At 37.0% G+C, this 17855-nt stretch overlaps 1 protein-coding gene and 3 pseudogenes across 1 annotated transcript; 1 reads left to right on the top strand and 3 right to left on the bottom strand.

Annotated features, from left to right (window-relative positions):
* Positions 1-381: 381 nt before the first annotated feature.
* LOC148698444 (putative LRR receptor-like serine/threonine-protein kinase At3g47570 pseudogene) lies at positions 382-1554 on the top strand (annotated as a pseudogene).
* Positions 1555-2018: 464 nt separating this feature from the next.
* Positions 2019-6816, bottom strand: LOC137735383 (protein TRIGALACTOSYLDIACYLGLYCEROL 4, chloroplastic). Its single transcript, XM_088683611.1, has 5 exons — positions 6261-6816; positions 5050-5296; positions 3749-4130; positions 2837-3159; positions 2019-2462 (listed from the first exon to the last, which is right to left on the bottom strand). The coding sequence occupies exons 1-5, from the start codon at positions 6530-6532 to the stop codon at positions 2265-2267; spliced, it is 1422 nt and encodes a 473-aa protein (XP_088539737.1). The 5' UTR covers positions 6533-6816; the 3' UTR covers positions 2019-2264.
* Positions 6817-9527: 2711 nt separating this feature from the next.
* Positions 9528-10362, bottom strand: LOC148698443 (uncharacterized; annotated as a pseudogene).
* Positions 10363-10674: 312 nt separating this feature from the next.
* Positions 10675-12342, bottom strand: LOC148698442 (uncharacterized; annotated as a pseudogene).
* Positions 12343-17855: the final 5513 nt, after the last annotated feature.

Raw genomic sequence — 17855 nt, 5'->3', positions numbered from 1 at the left:
GTTATCGGGTCGTGTCAGAAATTGCCAGGCCTACATACACCAGGCCAATTGATGGCTTGTGGATGCTGATGGGGTATCAGCCGCCTAAGTTCATGCAGTTCGATGGAAAAGGGAACCCAAAGTAGCACATTGCCCATTTCGTCGAGACTTGCAACAACACGAAGATGGAAGAAGGCTACCTCGTGAAGCAGTTTATCCACTCTCTGAAGAGAAAGCATTCAATTGGTAAACAAACCTAGAGCCCAAGTCCATCAACAGCTGGGGTCAAATGGAGCGGGAATTCTTGAACTGTTACTACAGTACTTGTCACACCATCAACATGATGGAGCTCACAAGTACAAAGCAGTGCAAGGACGAGCCAGTCATCGACTACATCAACCGATGGCGCACTCTGGTTCCCTTCCCAACGATGTTCAAAAATTGATAAATCTCGAGTATTTGGATGTGTCAAGAAACACATTATCTGGTGAAATTCCCATGACACTGGGTAGTTGTATTAGATTGAAGTATTAGGCCTGGTTGGAACTTCCAAGGAACTAATTCTACCAACTTTAGGTTCACTAGGAGGTGTTAAACAATTAAATCTTTTTCACAACAACTTATCAGGCGTGATTCCTGAGTTCTTGCAGCATTTTCAATCACTATAATATTTGAACCTATGTTATAACAATTCCGAGGGTGTGTACGAATTAACGTAGTCATCAAGAATGCCACTGCTACATCAGTTGAAGGAACTAGTAAACTTTGCGGGGGCATTCCTAATTTCATTTGCCAATATGCAAACTTCAACATTACAGCAAGGGAGGATTGAGCCTTGAAATGAAGTTGACAATCTCTCTGCTCTGGGGGATTCTTGGAATCACTTTTGCATTAGCTTTTTCGTACTTTCAATGCTTACAGAGGAGGGAAGAAAAGGAATGCACTTCAACTGATTTAGACAAATTTCTCAAGGTGTCTTACCAAAGTCTTCTAAAAAGCTATTGATGGCTTCTCCTCTACCAACTTGATTGGTGCTGGCGGTTTTGGTTCTGTGTACAAGGGGTACTTTAGAAAAGCGAAACAGAAATTGCCTTCAAGGTACTTAATCTTGATACTCATGGACCTTACAGAAGTTTCACTGCCGAGTGTGAGGCCTTGAAAAATATTAGACATCGCAATCTTGTGAAGGTACTCTCAGCATGTTCGGATTCCAATTATCTCAGTGATGATTTCAAAGCCTTAATTTATGAGTTCATGGCTAATGGGAGTTTGGAGAACTGGTTGCATCCAGCTGATGAAACAAATGAGAGATCACACTTGACTTTTTCTCAGAGGTTGAGCATTGCTATCGATGTCGCAATGGCCTTGGAGTATCTCCATAATCATTGTCCAACACGCATAGTTCACTGTGACTTGAAACCGAGCAATGTTCTTCTCGACGATGGTATGGTCAGACATGTAAGCGATTTTGGGTTGGTAAGATTCCTTCCGGAAACTTTTGGAAATCAATCGAGCTCTACTGGACTAAAAGGAACAATTGGTTACGCTCCAACAGGCGAATATACTTTTTCTTAAATATTTCTTCTCTATCAAGTTTCACACAAGCCATGTACGTTAATTGTTGGAAAATTGAATTAGCTAGGGTTTGTGATCAAATTATTTTTGGATCGTGCTTTGCAGAGTATGGTATGGGGCATGAAGTTTGGACACAAGGCGATGTGTGCAGCTACGACATTCTCTTATGTGGAAATGTCTAACATGTTTCAAGGATCTTCGAACCTGCATAACTTCAACAAGGCATCTGTGCGTGAACAAGTGGTAGAGATTGTCGATGTTCAAGAACATTATGTTACCGGTGATCAGATGAACTCTAGTCATCATCACTTTAACGAGGATATCACCACCACCGGCATCAAATTTGAAGAAATCATTGTTTCAATTTTGGAAATCGGAGTTGCCTAGGGGAAGTATGGACATTATCGATGTTGTGACACAAATGCGTCAGATCAGAAAGAAGCATACCGAGCAACATTAGCATGTAAAAATAGAAATGTTTCGTATGTAAAATAAACTTTTCCTTTGTATTTTGTTTGATCAATAAACACAGAATTACTATTTGCTCGCCGATGATAAACTGTTCCCTTTGATCAATAAACACAGTATTACTCAAATCTTTGTAATACAGCTGGAACCGGAATCCTTCTCGCTTTCTACTGTCTAGCTAAATTACGTAAAAGCGATACATGTCAAAACATACATATCCAATTGTAAATGAAAATCAGGAGTTAAAACTCAAATAAGCGCAACTCAATCATCCCTTCTTTTCTTTTTGGGGAATACCAAGCAACGACCTTCCCTGATCGTAAAAGTCTCAAGGAGTAGCTCAAGCTGTATATGAAATCCTCAATATGTGGGCCATGTTTCCCGGGCAGATGGTCGAGCGCAACTCTGGAATCCGCTCTAAAGACGATCGGCCCATACACCTACAAAGGAAAGGTATAGTATCAACAACAATTGGTTTTTCATCCCAGTAACCAAAAAATTTACCCGTCACGCATGTTAGTAGCCATATAAAGGAGCTCGGTTTTCATCCTCACATTCTAAAGTTTTACGTTGATCTAATAGTCAGACATTATAGCGCCTGAGCAGTATAACGACTCTACAGATGCATCAGCAGAAAAATGAGTAGATTTGATACTCAAAATCAGACAGGGAAGACACGCTTCCGCAAGCGCCAATTAGCAAAAACTATAGCATGCAGGTTTTGTAACACATTGTGCATAACAGCATTTAAAAAATCTCTTACTACAACTAAAGGTTCGAAACACTTAAAAAGTTAAGGTATGAATAGAAATACCTGCTGCTGAAAGATTAGATTGATCCTAGGGGAGGACATCGGATCTTTTGCACTATTAGTATTGGCCGAGGAACTCTTCAAACCATTAATAACCCTTTTAGCCAAAGCTGAAGCTGAACAAACATCCAGGCGAGCATCTATCCTGGTCAGATCACCAAAGAGCTCTCTAAATTTCCCGTGCTGGTAACTATAGCAGAGAGATCCAAAAAAATCAGCACTGAATGGACTTCTCTTCTTATTGCTCCTAGAATTGTCCTCGTCTCCCCTCATATCAACTGCCACTGGGTTGTACCCATCCTGAAACCAGGCTGCGCAGCTTCCACCTAAAATATAATGCCACCATTGGCCAGAAGAAACAAGTGAGAAATTGCCCAATTTCATTTTCCAAACAAAAGGGAACTACATCACTAACAATGATTAGGTTGACTACCCATTAATTTTGACTATTATAGAATTTCGTATCTAGTCTTCTCTGGTGCAAACATTAGGAAATGGTAAAAGTAAAAACCTTGAGAGACTGCATACTGTCAGCAACGGATCTGGACTCATAAACACAAAATAAAAATATTGAATTGTTCTATTTGAATTTTTGTCTCTAAAATTATCTTTTATTACTATTATTTATAATGTTTCTTTTACTTAAGTCATACCTACAACCGCGGAACAGATGAAAGGAGGTGACATACTCTTTACGTGCACTGGCTATAATATAATAATGTAGAAAACTACACATACACAACACAAATGAAACGAAGAGCCAACAAAACATGTATACATGTATAAAAACAGGCAAATGTATAAGCTAAAATTATAAGATATTGCACCTGAGGGACTATGAAATTTCTGGAAAAAAAAAAATGTAATGAGATAATATAAGTTATCACAGATAATATGAGTAACTTGTAAAATTACCAAAAATTCCAGATACTGCAGCATGAGGTTCTTTAAGACGCACATCATAAGATGGCCGCCAAAACCAACCCTTTTCTTTCTGTATCATGATGTCTTTTTGTGTCTCCTTTTGCCTCCAAAGATCTTGGCTTTTTTCATAAGAAAAGGCAGCCTTTGCGCACACTCCAGGCATTAGAGAAGTAGGTGCCTCACCATCTATGGAATTAACTGCTTGGGGATGACCACTATTTTTATGTACACCAACGCGGTACCGCAATCCAGATTCAGAAATGAGTGATGACATGTCTAAGGAAATTGATTCAGGCACATCCCAGTAATTTCCTTTATGGTCAACGAATAGTTCAGGCCATGCAGCCTCAAGTGTAATATCATGGTAAGGAAGCTGCAAACATCTTATAGGTTGAGAAAATTTCCTAGTACATGGTTCATAATTTAAACAGGAAGATAAATGAAAAAAAATAAAGGTACAGACATGAACTTTTTCACTAAAACAGCTTATGCAGTGTAGCATCTATGTTCGGGGCAGTGCATATGTGCAATGTTATCAAGTCATGTAACCTATAAGTAACCTATAAATAAAAGTGGTAAACAGAAGAATCTTGTAAATTAAGATGTTTAAAGAATGTTGATATATATAAGCTAAACCTATATTCGAGGTATGTTCAGGAAAAAACTGAAAAAATTGTGGCTTCATTTTGTCTCTAAGATTGGATTGAAATTGACAATCCACTATATTCAAGGTATATTGACGAAAGAAATGAAAAATAATTTGCCTCTATCTTTAATATACGTGCACATAGTAGTTTATCGATTCCATTCCAATCCTAGAGACCAAACGAGGCCTTACTTTTCAACAATTAAGAAATTAGGAAATAATACTTTAAGATTATACATGCTGACAGAATCTGGTATGTCTATTTACTAGTAATGAGACCCACCACATGGTTGTTTAAGGCCATTTCATGTTCAAGTGATTAATAGCTCATATAGATACATCCCTAGAATTACTTACGTTTAACTTTAATTCCCATAAGAGAAATTTTTCATATGAAAGAAAACAAATAGCAGTTGGAAGGTATTACAACCTGGCATGAACAAACCCCAAGAAGAACGTTAAACCTAACAACTCCAATCTGTAAACAAATCATCCACCTACCAATAGTAATTGTAAAAAAATGAACAGATTGACACTCATAAATCCCTCAAACTCACTTCACGAACCCGGCAAACAAAAGATAAAAGGAATTCGGACTGTTTAAACAATTGGATTAAAAGTCAAAACTAGGAAAGCAAATGTGTACCTTGTGAAAGAGCATCAATTTGTTGCGGCGTCCTTTTTTCTCACCATGCCCTTCTGTGCTCAACTTTATGGATGATGACGGAGACAAAAGAAGCTGTGTGCATAGTCCAAACGAATAAAGTGACTTGTCGAAGACATGCTTCGCCACATCTTTGAATGCAGGGACCTCCATCTCATCATTAGTAAATTCAGCTTTAATAGAAGAAAAAAGTTTCTTCGGGCGGAACTGCCCAATTAATCCAAGCCACCTATTCTCATGAAGATCATTTAACAAGGGAATTAGTATGTCGGACAACAAAAAATGCTAGCCGGAGTTGATAAATGTGAGAGATGACTTTGGTGTAAGCATGGTAACTCATAACTCACTCCTTCACAGGAAACATGCTCAAGGAATTAGGACATTAAACTCAATGTATTTGGATCAGTAATTTCACAAATTCAATACATATACACAGTCCATTCATTAGCTAGGACATTGTTCGAATTTCAAAACATCAAAACATAATATTTTCACCCAAGAAGCCCCATAAAAAGGATGAATAATCCCAACCAAAGCTCCGATAACCCTGCTAGGTAAGGAAACTTTGATGCTCTGGAAAAAACATGAAACCCCCCTCACGAATCAGTAAAATAACAAGGCACCAAAAACTTCATGCTTCATGTGATATACCACTAGAACTAGGCTAAAAATTTGTTTGGTTTTCAAGCTTTCCACTCAATCTCTCCTTCTCACATCATTGTCATGTAATAATTTATAATCCAATGTATATCCAATCTACCAATATCTTCCCAAATATCAAATATAGCACAAACCAAGCCTATAAACAGGGAGATAGAGGGTCTTTATCAGTTGTTAAAATAAAAATTGTTGAATAAAACACGAAATTCGAAAACAAAAGCTGCATATTCGTTTCTCGGCAAATAGGAGATAAATTCTCTTTCGCGTTTTTTTTATTTTTTATTTTTTTTTTTATTGCTTCACCCAATTCAACCCTATAACAACAATTTCGATTGCTCCTCTCCAAAGTTTCCCAGCAACGAAACAAACAACAAACGAATCACACCCATTTCCCAACATTTTCCCAGTAACCAAACAAACCACAAACCAATCCACGGGAACACACAACGCAAAACAGAATATAATATAAAACAAATTTGAAAAAAAAAAAACCCAATAGGCAATAGCTAAGCAAAGCCGTTGTAGCAGTGTACCAGTTAGAGGTAGCTGGTCTGAGCAAGAGGGACTGGAGAGAGAAAGAACCCAATTCCTTGTGAGAAGTGGGGGAGTAGGAAGGTATAATACCCAAAGGGAACCCATTTCCCAGAAGAGAGAGTTGCTGAATCCTGAGGGCTCGGCTGGCTCGAGCGCCGTCGAGAGGAAATGGGTCGCCGGGAACGGCCTTGGCGGAGCCCTCAAGGGTCTGAGGCGACGAAACGTTCAAGTCCCAGAACGCTGAGTCCATTGCCGTCCTCAGGTTCGCCATTGTTGGCTGTCGAAAGAGTGAGGGAGTGCGAATTCTTTTAGGTTCTGGGTTTGTGATTTTTATTTGTCGCTTCCTTTAACTCCTTATCTGTCTTCAAATGAGTTTGAATATGAGAAACAAACTATAAAAAAAGAAAAAAAAAATTTCAAAACTTTGTATTTTAATAAAAAATTATCAAATAACTTTATTTAATAATAAAAACAAAAATATAAATATAAACATACACGCCTAGTGCGTCCCCCAACCCCCTCCCCATCCAAATATAACTAAATAAGAAAAAATACATGAAAATACACATACATATTATATCATGTATGAATTAGCTAACCGTAACAACGATGACACCTACTTTTAGACCTTTGACAAAGCAAGATAACACAAACACACGTCTGGTACTATAATCTCGTAAGGTGTATGTTCATGTATCTAATAAATAATATATATAAGTGATATATGTAGTGAATTTCATAAACAGTGCAATATCGTTAAGTTTCATAAACAGTGTAGTAACTTTTATAAAGAATGTACTACCGTTTAGTTTTATAAACAATGGAGTAAGTTTCATAAATAATGTAGTAAGTTTCAAAAACAGTACGTGTGAGGATGCGCGAGTCCTGAGCGTCAGTTTTTTTTTTTTTTTTAATTTTTTTATATTAAAATTATGCATTTTCATTAAAATTTAAGTTCTTTTTCTTTTTTATTAAAGTTTAAGGGTTTTTAATTAAAATTTAAATCTTTTTCATTAAATAAAATTATAGCATGGTTTTTTGTTAAAATAAACTTAGTCCAAGCCTTTTTTATGAAAGTTATCTTATTTTAAACGTGCCCACATTGGCTATGAAATACCTAGGCTTAGAGCACTTCCATCCCTAAAAAGCCCTTTGGGCAATTGACAATTCAATCCCCCTAAGTGAATAGTAATTGTCTATAATGAACTGTAACTGCTTAAATGCATATTCACTCCTAAACTAAATAGCTCAGGTAATTCATATTAAAATAATTTTTATTATTTTATAAAAATATTTTAATACGAATTACCTGATAAAAATAAAAGATTGGTTGAAAGTATTTGAAAATATTGAAATGTGGTCTAAGGTTGAAGAACATGGTTAGATATTTATAGAAAAGAATTATAATTTTTTTTTATATTTTTAATTAATTTTTATGATTTTTTTTTTATAATTTTTTGTATTTGATTAATCTTTTATAATGTTCTGTAATTTTTTAATAGTGGTTGACATCACCATGACGTCAGCCTTGCATCACTGCCCCTACGGGCTAGGCCAGTCAATTATCCATTGGGTAAGCAACGGGGCTCCCCTAGAGCCTGTTAAATCAACTATCCCCTAGGGGATATTTGTTAAGTTGGAAGTGCTCTTAGGTGGGTTGCGAGACAACTTACAAGGTCAAGGTGTATTGTAACTATCAGGCTCTCTATCCAAAGGGATCCTCATTTTTGCGTAAAAATGAGGACTAGTTGTAAAGCCGAATCTACGTTGAACTTCAACAATCTGAACAGTTTATTTTGTAAAAATGCAGTACAATTTTTCCGTTGGCTTGAGACTCCCACTACAGTGGTGTGTTACTGTCATAGAAGCTCTTCTCTACTAGAAAGGGATCGGTGGTTGAGAAATTGGCAAAATCCACGACGACGATGTGAAGGTGTTTGGACCTAAACTATTGGGCATGGGCCGGATATGAGCTCAATGTACTCGACCCAATTCTTAATCTCCTAAATTAGATTAAGGCCCACTCAGCCTGTGATGGCCAAGTCCTAAGAGGTGAAGGACTCTTAGGGCATGTTTATTTGGCCTCACTGGATTTCACTAGATTGGCTAGGATTATTAGTTAGTGAAATCTTGTGTTTGTTGGCAGTAGGGACCATGGCTAATGAGATTAAGAGGGACTTGCCTAGACTAAAAGCCTCACTAGGAGGTCTTAGTGAGACCCCCCAATTTTGGGCAGATTGCTAAGACTAGCTCCACTTTGAACCTCCCCGCTTCACCCCTTCACCCATCCCGACTCCTATTTTTTCTTCCTAGAAAAACTCTTCCACCCACCACCTAAATCTCAAATCCAACCCCCAAAATTCCAAACAAAAAAAAAATGATAACAACAATAATTCCATAGAAAAATTCTCCCTTTTTTTTTTCTAAGAAAATCAGAGGAGGCGCGAGAAATAGAGAGTGGTGGCATAGTTAAGGGCAAGGTCTAAAATATCGATGATATCGGAAATATCGGTAGTCCAAAAACACGGAAATTTTGATGGAAATATCGAGATATTATCGATAGCGATAAAAATTGACTAAAAACCACGGAAATTGTAAGAAAAACTTGGAAATTTTTATTGAAACTTTGCAGGATGTTTATTTATTCAATTAACTATTAGTTTATCAGAAAAAAAAAATGGGAAGGAAAAGCATTGCATGATGGATTTAACTGATTTAAGTTGATTATAGAGCGAGCTGGCAAACATTGTGAGTGTAGAAAATATGTAGTAATTAATGAAAGAAGTTTAAACACACCATAATCATTTATATATAATGAATTAGTATAATATTTTACACTTTATACATTGCATGGTAAGATACATGAGTGACTTAGTACCACATAGGGTTCCAATGAGGTTCAAAATTTTGACAATCTTCATCATCTATATGCGTAGAGTAAGAGTATTGTGAAGAGTAGTCATCAAATGATAAATCCCTAAAATAGTTTTGCATGTAATTGTTAACATGTCACCCATATGGATCCGAGATTGGTTGACATTGTCCATAAGCAAAATCATTTGAAGATTAAGTCTCGGATTTTTTCCATGAGTCGCTCGATTCTATCCCAACAGGAATGGGATATGAAGGGTAGGGAAATGGTTGGTTATGAGTATAACCATAGTTACTCATTCCCACTCCAACAGAGTCCGAAGTTATAGATAACGAGTCATTTTCTTAACTTAAAAAAGTCCCCTTGCCTCTTTCTCTACGAGTATAGTCCTTCCCTATGGCACCAATTCCTGGTCCTACCCGCCTACTGCCATGGTCCTTATCCTGTGTTGTATGCGTGAAGTTTGCTTCACCAGTGAAAGGGCTCATAAATTCGAAAGGTGGTCCAACATAGTTTCCATATCCACCACTACCTCCAGCTCCATTATATCCTTTATCATTCCCACCTTCGGTGGTAGGTGAGTCTCCTGATCTTGTACTAAAGTTATCATTAGTATCAGCAGAATCTTATGGTTGTGTAGGATTGGAAAAATGTGGAATTCCAGTGTTTCTTGATCTTGGGCGTAAAAGTTCTTCCAAATAGTCAACGCTGCTAGATCCCACCTCCTCCTCTAATACTCTTTCTACATTTATCCCTTCATTACGTGCTTCTTCAGCAACTCTTAAAGCTGGGTTGCCTTTATCATCATCTAAATGAAGAGGTCTAATCCATTGATAAAGTTGGTTACCCTCTGTATCATCATCTTCAACAACAATATCAAACACATCTAGTGGGTCACCATGGTCGACATGATATATTTGCTTCCTTATCTCGAATTTGAAGCTTCATGTTGTAGTAGCACTAAACTAATTTTTCCAACCTACTATGAGCCAACCTATTTCTTTGCTTTTTGTGTATGAGTGCAAATGTACTCCAATTCCTTTCACAAGCAGATGAGGAACTTGTTTGTGATACTACTTTGATTGCTAACTTTCTCACAATTGGTGCATCAGTCCCATACATGATCCACCATTCAGCTATAATGAAAAACAATGTTGTTAAGCCTAATAACTCCAACAAATTCTATTATAAACTGATAGTGAAATATGTTTACACTCACTAGGAGACATTTTTGTTCGAGCAACAACTGATGTTGGTTCTTCAAAAGTTCTTCTTGCATCTTTAAACCATGTTAGCTGAATTCAATAAATCATGTTAGTTTAATCCAACAATGTAATTATTATAATTTAAGTAATTATGTACCTCATTTCCAAATTGGCTAACTGCTAGTGATGCAGGGTCTAATTTAGAGTATACATTATGTACAACACGTATAAGGTTACTATCATCTCCAACACCGGGTCTGTATTGGTATCGAGGATTCAAATAATATGCTTTTCAAATAAACACATACTCTAATAAGAGAAATAATACTTATGCAACTAAAGAAATGAATTGCAAATTATGACATAATTTATACATGCTGCATGCAAATCGTGGTATAATGTTTTATACCATTGGTCATCAATTATCTTTATGACACCTTGCACCATGTTTTCTTTCCAAGTTCTCCTGCACTACATGCATCAACTCATATATTGCCCCCATAATAGGATACACTTCTGTGTCAACGATCCGTAAAACTTTGTAAAGAGGTTCAAACACTTGGCACACATGTTCTGATTAAGTCCAAAAAGCATGATCAAGCACTATACTTTCCACCATACGACCTGCATTTAAGCGGCTGAAATTGTGGTTGGCCCAATCATCACTAGTGAATAGTTGTTTCAACCCTGCTTTCTTCTTAAGTAGGCTGTCTAATGCAATATAGTTGGTGGCGAATCGAGTGGTAGCTGGACGAATAATTTCTCCTTTGCAAAATTCACGCATCTTTGCCAACAACCAACCGTGATTGTAAATATAATTTGTGATCATTCTAACTCTTCTTACGACATTAGCAATATTCTCTCTCTTCCCCATTGCCTCAAACATGAGATTAATACAATGTGATGCACATGATGTCCAAAACACATTATGATGCTTCATTAACTTTTTTCCAGCTTTGACAAATGCAGAACCGTTGTCGGTCACAACTTGGACAACATTATACTTTCCCACCTCCATGATTACATCCCTCAATAATTTGTAAATATACTTGTAGTTCTTTATATGGTCTGAAGCATCAATGGACTTCAAAAAAATTGTCTTTCCCTTAGAGTATACCATGAAGTTTATGATAGACAATCTGGTCGGGCCAGTCCATCTGTCACACATGATTATGCAACCATTAGTTTCCAATTTTGACCTCAACTTGTTAACATACTCGCCAATGTATTTATACTCCATTTCCAAATATTTGTTTCCTATCTCATAGGGAGTGGGAGGTTGTACTCCAACACCAGCATGTTGACATCCCAATACCATATTTTTGAAATGATGTGATGATGCCTTCTTAGCAAGGACATTTTCATAGATAAAGAACTTGCTAATTAGACGCCCCATTCCCTCCTTCACATTACCTCGAGTGAAATAACTCAAAACACTCTTTTGACGTGCTTTGGATGATTCTATAAACTTGGGGCTATTGGTGGTGTTGGTTGTGATTCTCTAACACTTGCTCCCCATCTCATTTGTGCGCCACCACTTGTCCTGGAACCTTGTGCTCTATTAGGAATTTTACGAAGGTGTTCTTTTTCCCATGCTGACTGTTTGGAGGCACATAATGCTTGTTTGAAATTGTGTCGTTCTTCAGGTCCCATGTCATCATCACATTCGTCCTCATTGTCATCATCATCATTGTCAACCGCTTGGCCAATGACTTATCCTCGTAGCCCAGCTTGAATATTTTCCATGCCATGTGTTTTCTTTTCCTTCTGGTGTTTTTTATTTTTTAATAATGTGGTGATGAATGCCTTCACTTCTGGGGGGACATTATCGCATCGTTGGGCATTATTTCCTAGATCTAATCCACTAAGATGGTACTTAAGTCGTGTCACTCCGCCACTCTTCATTACCCGACCACAATATTTGCAAATTTTGCCATGTTTGTTTCCGTCTATTGGGTCTCCAAGTTCCCAAGCTAGATCACGTTTAGTAACTCCACTAGACATCTTAAACGTACCTATATTTATTTTTCATGGAAATTAGGCAATTATTTTTTGGCCAAAAAATATAGTAGTGACGGTTATATAAGAGAACCTAAATAATAAATTTATTCTACAGAAGAATTAAATAGGAAGTAAAGAAAATGATTGTAAGAATTTAAGTAATTATAAAAATAATATGTAATAATAAAACCTAATATTAATGAATAATAATCCAATTTGATAATAAAATAATAAATAACATTAAACATATTAAAATTATCCTAGGGAATAATTATACAACATTACTTAATTACTTGAAAAAATTAACATGCAAGTATTATTTCGTTCTTAGATCACATGCACGGGTCCACACAAATTTTTTTGTTGTTGTATAAATTACAATAATATAAATATAAGTTTGTAAACTTACCTTAAATATGGAACCCTTTGTGTAAAGGCCAAATAGAATCTGCGTGGACCAACAATAAAATAATAATTACACAAATGTAACAAAATGTGATGAAAACATATAAAGTCTTTAATAATGAATTAAGAGACAATAAACACACATGTAAGTGACCAAATAAAAAATAGAAAAATTAAAAACCACATGCCATTGACTAAGTAATTAATTGACACAATTTAAAATATACTACCACCAAAAATTTGGAATAGATAATAACAAACATGCAAATTAAATAACAATAATGAATGAGAATAACTTACCATAGTTCAGTTTTTTTTAACTTGGGGGGAAATTGAGGTTGATAGATGTTGAGAATAACATGAGCATTATGTTTTGTTTTGGAGAGATGGTGAGAATAAGGGACGGCATGGGGCCATTTGATTTTATTTGTATATAGAGAAATAGAACTACCTAACCATATATATAGAAATATGACTCTAACTAGTTAGTTAGGTGAGTGAACGTGGTGAGTAGTTCAAAAGTAGATACTTGAAAAGAAATTGTCAAAAATTCATTGTCATGTGCAAATTTGTTTCTTGCAAAAAGAATTCAAAACAAAACCATATATATATATAAATATTTTAGCATATTTTCACAAAAACATAAGTGATATGGTGGTCAAGGTGTTGAAGGAGTAAAATGGGAAGGGTTCAAATCCCCTTGGTATTTTTTTTTAATATAGAAATTTATCCTAGATAATAAATATTAGCTTGCAAGCCTTGCAGACATCTTAACGGCCATATAAATATTACAAGCTGAATATGTAATCACAAACACATATGTAGTGAGTTGGATAAGGCCCAGGTGCGTGGTTGACAAAGGGAGGGGTTCGAATCCCTCTATGGGCAAGATTGAGACTTTTCAGCATTTTTCAAGTATTTTTGGGTTTCATCTCGCGATATTATCGATAATATAGCGATATATTGCCCAAATATATGCATTAAAATGCTGATAATATCGACCAAAATATCGCCCTCTCAAAAAAACAATATTATTGGTGAAATATCGTCAATAATATCGATATTTAAATCACTGGTTAAGGGCAATGAAAACATTGACGCAGATCTTGGATTAGGACAACAGTTGCTTAGGGTCGCCAATTAGTTGTGTATTCTCCATCAGGGGGTTGCAGCCTGAGACGCTGGGACGACGAAGTTACGGACAAAGGCAGTGACTCCAACAAGAAGGCGGTGGAGGAGAAAGAGTGAATAGCAAGACTGGGGGGTTGAAATCGGTCAAAATAGTTTAGATCTTGAGAATTGACCAACATAAGATAATGGTTGCTTGTGAAGAAGAAAATTGAAACGCAGGATATAAAGGAGGAAAAAGAAAATATATGAATGAGTGCAAAGCTATAGAGAGTGGTGATGAGGTCTGTGTTTTAGTTTTTAGTTTTTTAAGGACAAAGTGAATAAAAAGGTGAAAAAAAAAAATTGGGTTTCAATAATATTTTAGTCTATGGTTAGTCCGATACTACATCAAATGGTTCATAATTCTTATCCTGCTTAATCCAAGCCTCTGAAACTAGTTCAGTCCGAGATAGTTAGGAGCAACAAATGCACCCTTAGGGAATCAGGATGAAAGGATTCAGCCAAAGTCCTAACGCAAGTAAATTGTTAAGGGATCAAGATGGATTTTGATAAGAGCAACTCCACCCCTAAAGAATTTGCGCCAGCACTCAGCCCATTTATCCACTTCAGTGAACAATAATATACCCTAATGAACAGTAACAGGCCAAAGCATCTCCACCCTTAAAAAAATGTGCTGGCACCCAGTCTAAAAATGCACTGGCACCTCGTCCATTTAAAATATTAATAATTTTTTTATAAAATAATAAATTAAAAAAATAGTTTTAATTTCGGATAGGATTTTTAACCAATCTCATCACGCCACGTGTCATTATCTGAACGTACTATTTTGTGATTAGATTTCCGCTAATATTTTCACTCAACGTAACATCTTCAATGAGCTTCCACGAAGTCATTTTTTTCTCTCAAAGTGTACAAAGTATTCAAATGTAGAAAGTGTAGAAAGTGTAGAAAATATTGAAATGTGGTGTAAGTTGGAAGATGAGGGTTAGGTATTTATAAAAATAAAAAAAAAAATTAATTTTTTTTTAAATTCTTCTGTATTTTAAAAAAAATTCATAATTTTTAATTAATTTTAATGTTGTTAATTAATCTAGACCGTTGGATTTGAAAAATATTCAAATCCAACAGCCAACGAGCTGCCACGTGGCCAACGGTCAAAATTCTAATCGTTGGGCCTTTTTTTTTGTTTTATTTTTATTTTTTGTGAAAAAAACATGGATCGTTGATCTGTGATCGGACGGTCCATTTTAAAAGTCAAATTTAAATTTTTTTTACCGTTGGAAATCCAACAACACTGAAGAGGGCCCCGTAGCCCTCATCCAAGTGAACACAAGTGGGCTGACAAGCGGGCCCCGCTGCCTGCACCCTTGTCTCCTACTCGCGCCCAATCGCAAGTGTGCTGCACATGCTAGCCAAATAAGCCGGCTTCTGGGTTTGTCCGAAATGGGCTGGTCTGTTGCCTGGCTTGGGTTGGGTACCAAGCTATTTTGTGGGCTGGAGCACTTGGACAGGGTGCTGGGCTATTCCACCTCCGATGGAACTACTCTAAGGGTTCTAATATTCCCAGAATCAAAACTCATGTTTGGATAAGATAGGAGTGAATCACATGCAAAGAAATGACTAGGTTCAAAATCCTAATCTTAATAGGAGTCACCAAATAGCTACACACAAATTAGGAGGTTATCTAATAAAAGATTAGATGATGACGAGATACAGTCCAGGTAGGACTCTGATTTGGTGTGAATGGTTAATGTGGTTTAACCCTTATAAATAGAAGATATTCTAGTGCATTCAAATGACCTTCAACTCAACACACAAAACTGCCATGTGCAAATTCTCGCTTTACGTGAAACCCTCTCAAACTTAGGAGAAAACACTAACTTCCCTAACTTCATCAATACATCTTCAGTTCGGATTAACAACATTGTGTTGACAACCAGTGACATCTCTAGTTTGGATTAACAGCACTGAAGCAATACAGTCAGGCAATCGATGAGAACCTTCAGTTTGGAGTAACAATACTGCTTCGAGTTTAGTTAACTAACTATCTAAGTCTCTGTCAACAAGGAGTCTTTGGGTCCTTGTTGGAAAAGGTTATCTCATTAGTTTGTCGCCCAATTGAGGTTTTACCAGGTTAATCAGTGTTCGGCACATTGAAAGCCCTTATTTGAACTTCGAAATGATTAGCAACCTTGTCTTCAGGCTCTAAAACTAAGAGCCCGAGACTTGTTTCTTTCTCTGCCGTGATTACGCAGATAACAGAAATCAGTTGCGCATTCGATACCACCACTACACTCATTCTACTTACCGACCAAGCTCAGTCGTCAAGTTGGCACGCTCGCATTCACCAGAAGGACGTAGTTAGCTCATTAGCTATTTGGCCTGCGCGTTATGTAGGCTTATTAGTTTTTAGGGTTAACAGAATGAGAAGGTGATGATGAAATTTTTCATATGTTGTTATTATTCAATGAAGAAATTAAAGCTTTAGGATGGTAAGTGTAAACATGAAAATTCTGTAATGAATGAGGCTAGAACACGTGTACAAAGTAGATTTGTATTGATTTGAATTTGTAGGTTACAATCTCTGTTTATAACTTTCCTCTGATTTAGTCTTCAAATTTGATGTAGATGCGTAGGTTGGTGATCCAAGGGTCGCGATGAACAGATGTCTCCACTCTTCAGTGTTGAATGGAAGTACTGAGTTAACGTTTGTATCATCCAGTAACATTTCAGTGACAAGCAGAATCACCCATCTTTGGCAAACTGGCACGTTTGCAACTTCGTCTTCTCCTAGCGCCATACTTAAGGCTAAGTTAGCGAAAGCGTCTGCCATTTGATTTTCTTTTCCTAACACATGTTCTAGTGTCATGGCCTCGAACTTTTGTAGCAGTTGAGTTGCTAGCCAGAACTATGGGACGAGATCATCTTTCCTCACTTCATACTCAATCAAGAATTGATTGATTATGAGCTTGGAGTCGCCATACACTTCTAGCGTTGTGATTTCCATGTCGATTGCCATTTGGAGTCCAATAATCAGTGCTTGGTACTCAACGAGCACAACTCGCTTAATCGGAATGAATAGGGTACTACTTGTGTTTGTCATGACATGAATGCTATTCCTGCTTCCGCTCCGTTTGCTCGTGCAGATCCGTCGAAGAACACTGTCCATGTTAGGAAAATGTCAACGTAGAACACTGCTTCGTCGGCAAGTCGTCTGAGATTTTCCAATTAGTTGGGATTGGATGATCGGCAATAAAGTCCTCTAGCACTTGTCCCTTGACGGCTTTAGTTGAGACGTAGATGATCTTATATTGATTAAGAAGCAAAGCCCATTTAGCTAGTCACCCTGTCAAAACTGGTTTGGACATGACGTATTTGACCAGTTCAGCTTTAGCAACCAAGTGGATAGTGTAAGCATGCATCTAGTGTCTTAGCTATTGAACAGCAAAGACTAGGGCAAAGCATATCTTCTTGATCGATGAGTAGTTGAGCTCGGCACCAGTAAGAGTTCTACTTAGGTAATAGAGTGCCATTTCCTTTTGGTCTTCATTTTCTTGTGCCAAGAGTGCTCCAATAGAACCCTCTTATGCAGCAACGTATAGGATAAATAGCCTTCCAAGCACGGGTGCTCCTAAGGCAGGTAGGCTTGCCAGGTACCGTTTTATGTTCTCGAAGGCATTACGGCAGGCATCATCCCATATGAATGGAACGTCTTTCTTCATGAGTCGACTAAAGGGTTGACAGGGTCTAGCAAGGTTAGCGATGAAGCATCTGATGAAGACAAACTGTCCTTGTAGACTTTTCAACTTGTGTAGGTTCCTTGGCTCAAGCATGCTTTGAATAGATTTGATCTTTGATTGGTCCACTTCAATGCCATGTTGCTTGACAATGAAGCTGAGGAACTTCCCAGAGGTGACGCCAAATGCACACTTCAACGGGTTCATATTGAGGTTGTAGTGCTGTAGTTTGTTGAACACCAT

The sequence above is a fragment of the Pyrus communis genome, chromosome 2 (genome assembly GCF_041283825.1).
Source record: "Pyrus communis isolate YQ-2024b chromosome 2, ASM4128382v1, whole genome shotgun sequence".
NCBI classification, from domain to species: Eukaryota; Viridiplantae; Streptophyta; class Magnoliopsida; order Rosales; family Rosaceae; genus Pyrus; species Pyrus communis.
This window is presented reverse-complemented; position numbering and strand designations above follow the sequence as displayed.

Coding starts and splice junctions, on each gene's coding strand:
- LOC137735383 (XM_088683611.1), bottom strand. CDS start 6,532: ATGGCGAACCTGAGGACGGCAATGGACTCAGCGTTCTGGGACTTGAAC. Junction 5,297..6,260: donor AGACCAGCTACCTCTAACTG/GTACACTGCTAC, acceptor TCATGAGAATAG/GTGGCTTGGATTAATTGGGC. Junction 2,463..2,836: donor ATCTAATCTTTCAGCAGCAG/GTATTTCTATTC, acceptor TTTCCTTTGTAG/GTGTATGGGCCGATCGTCTT.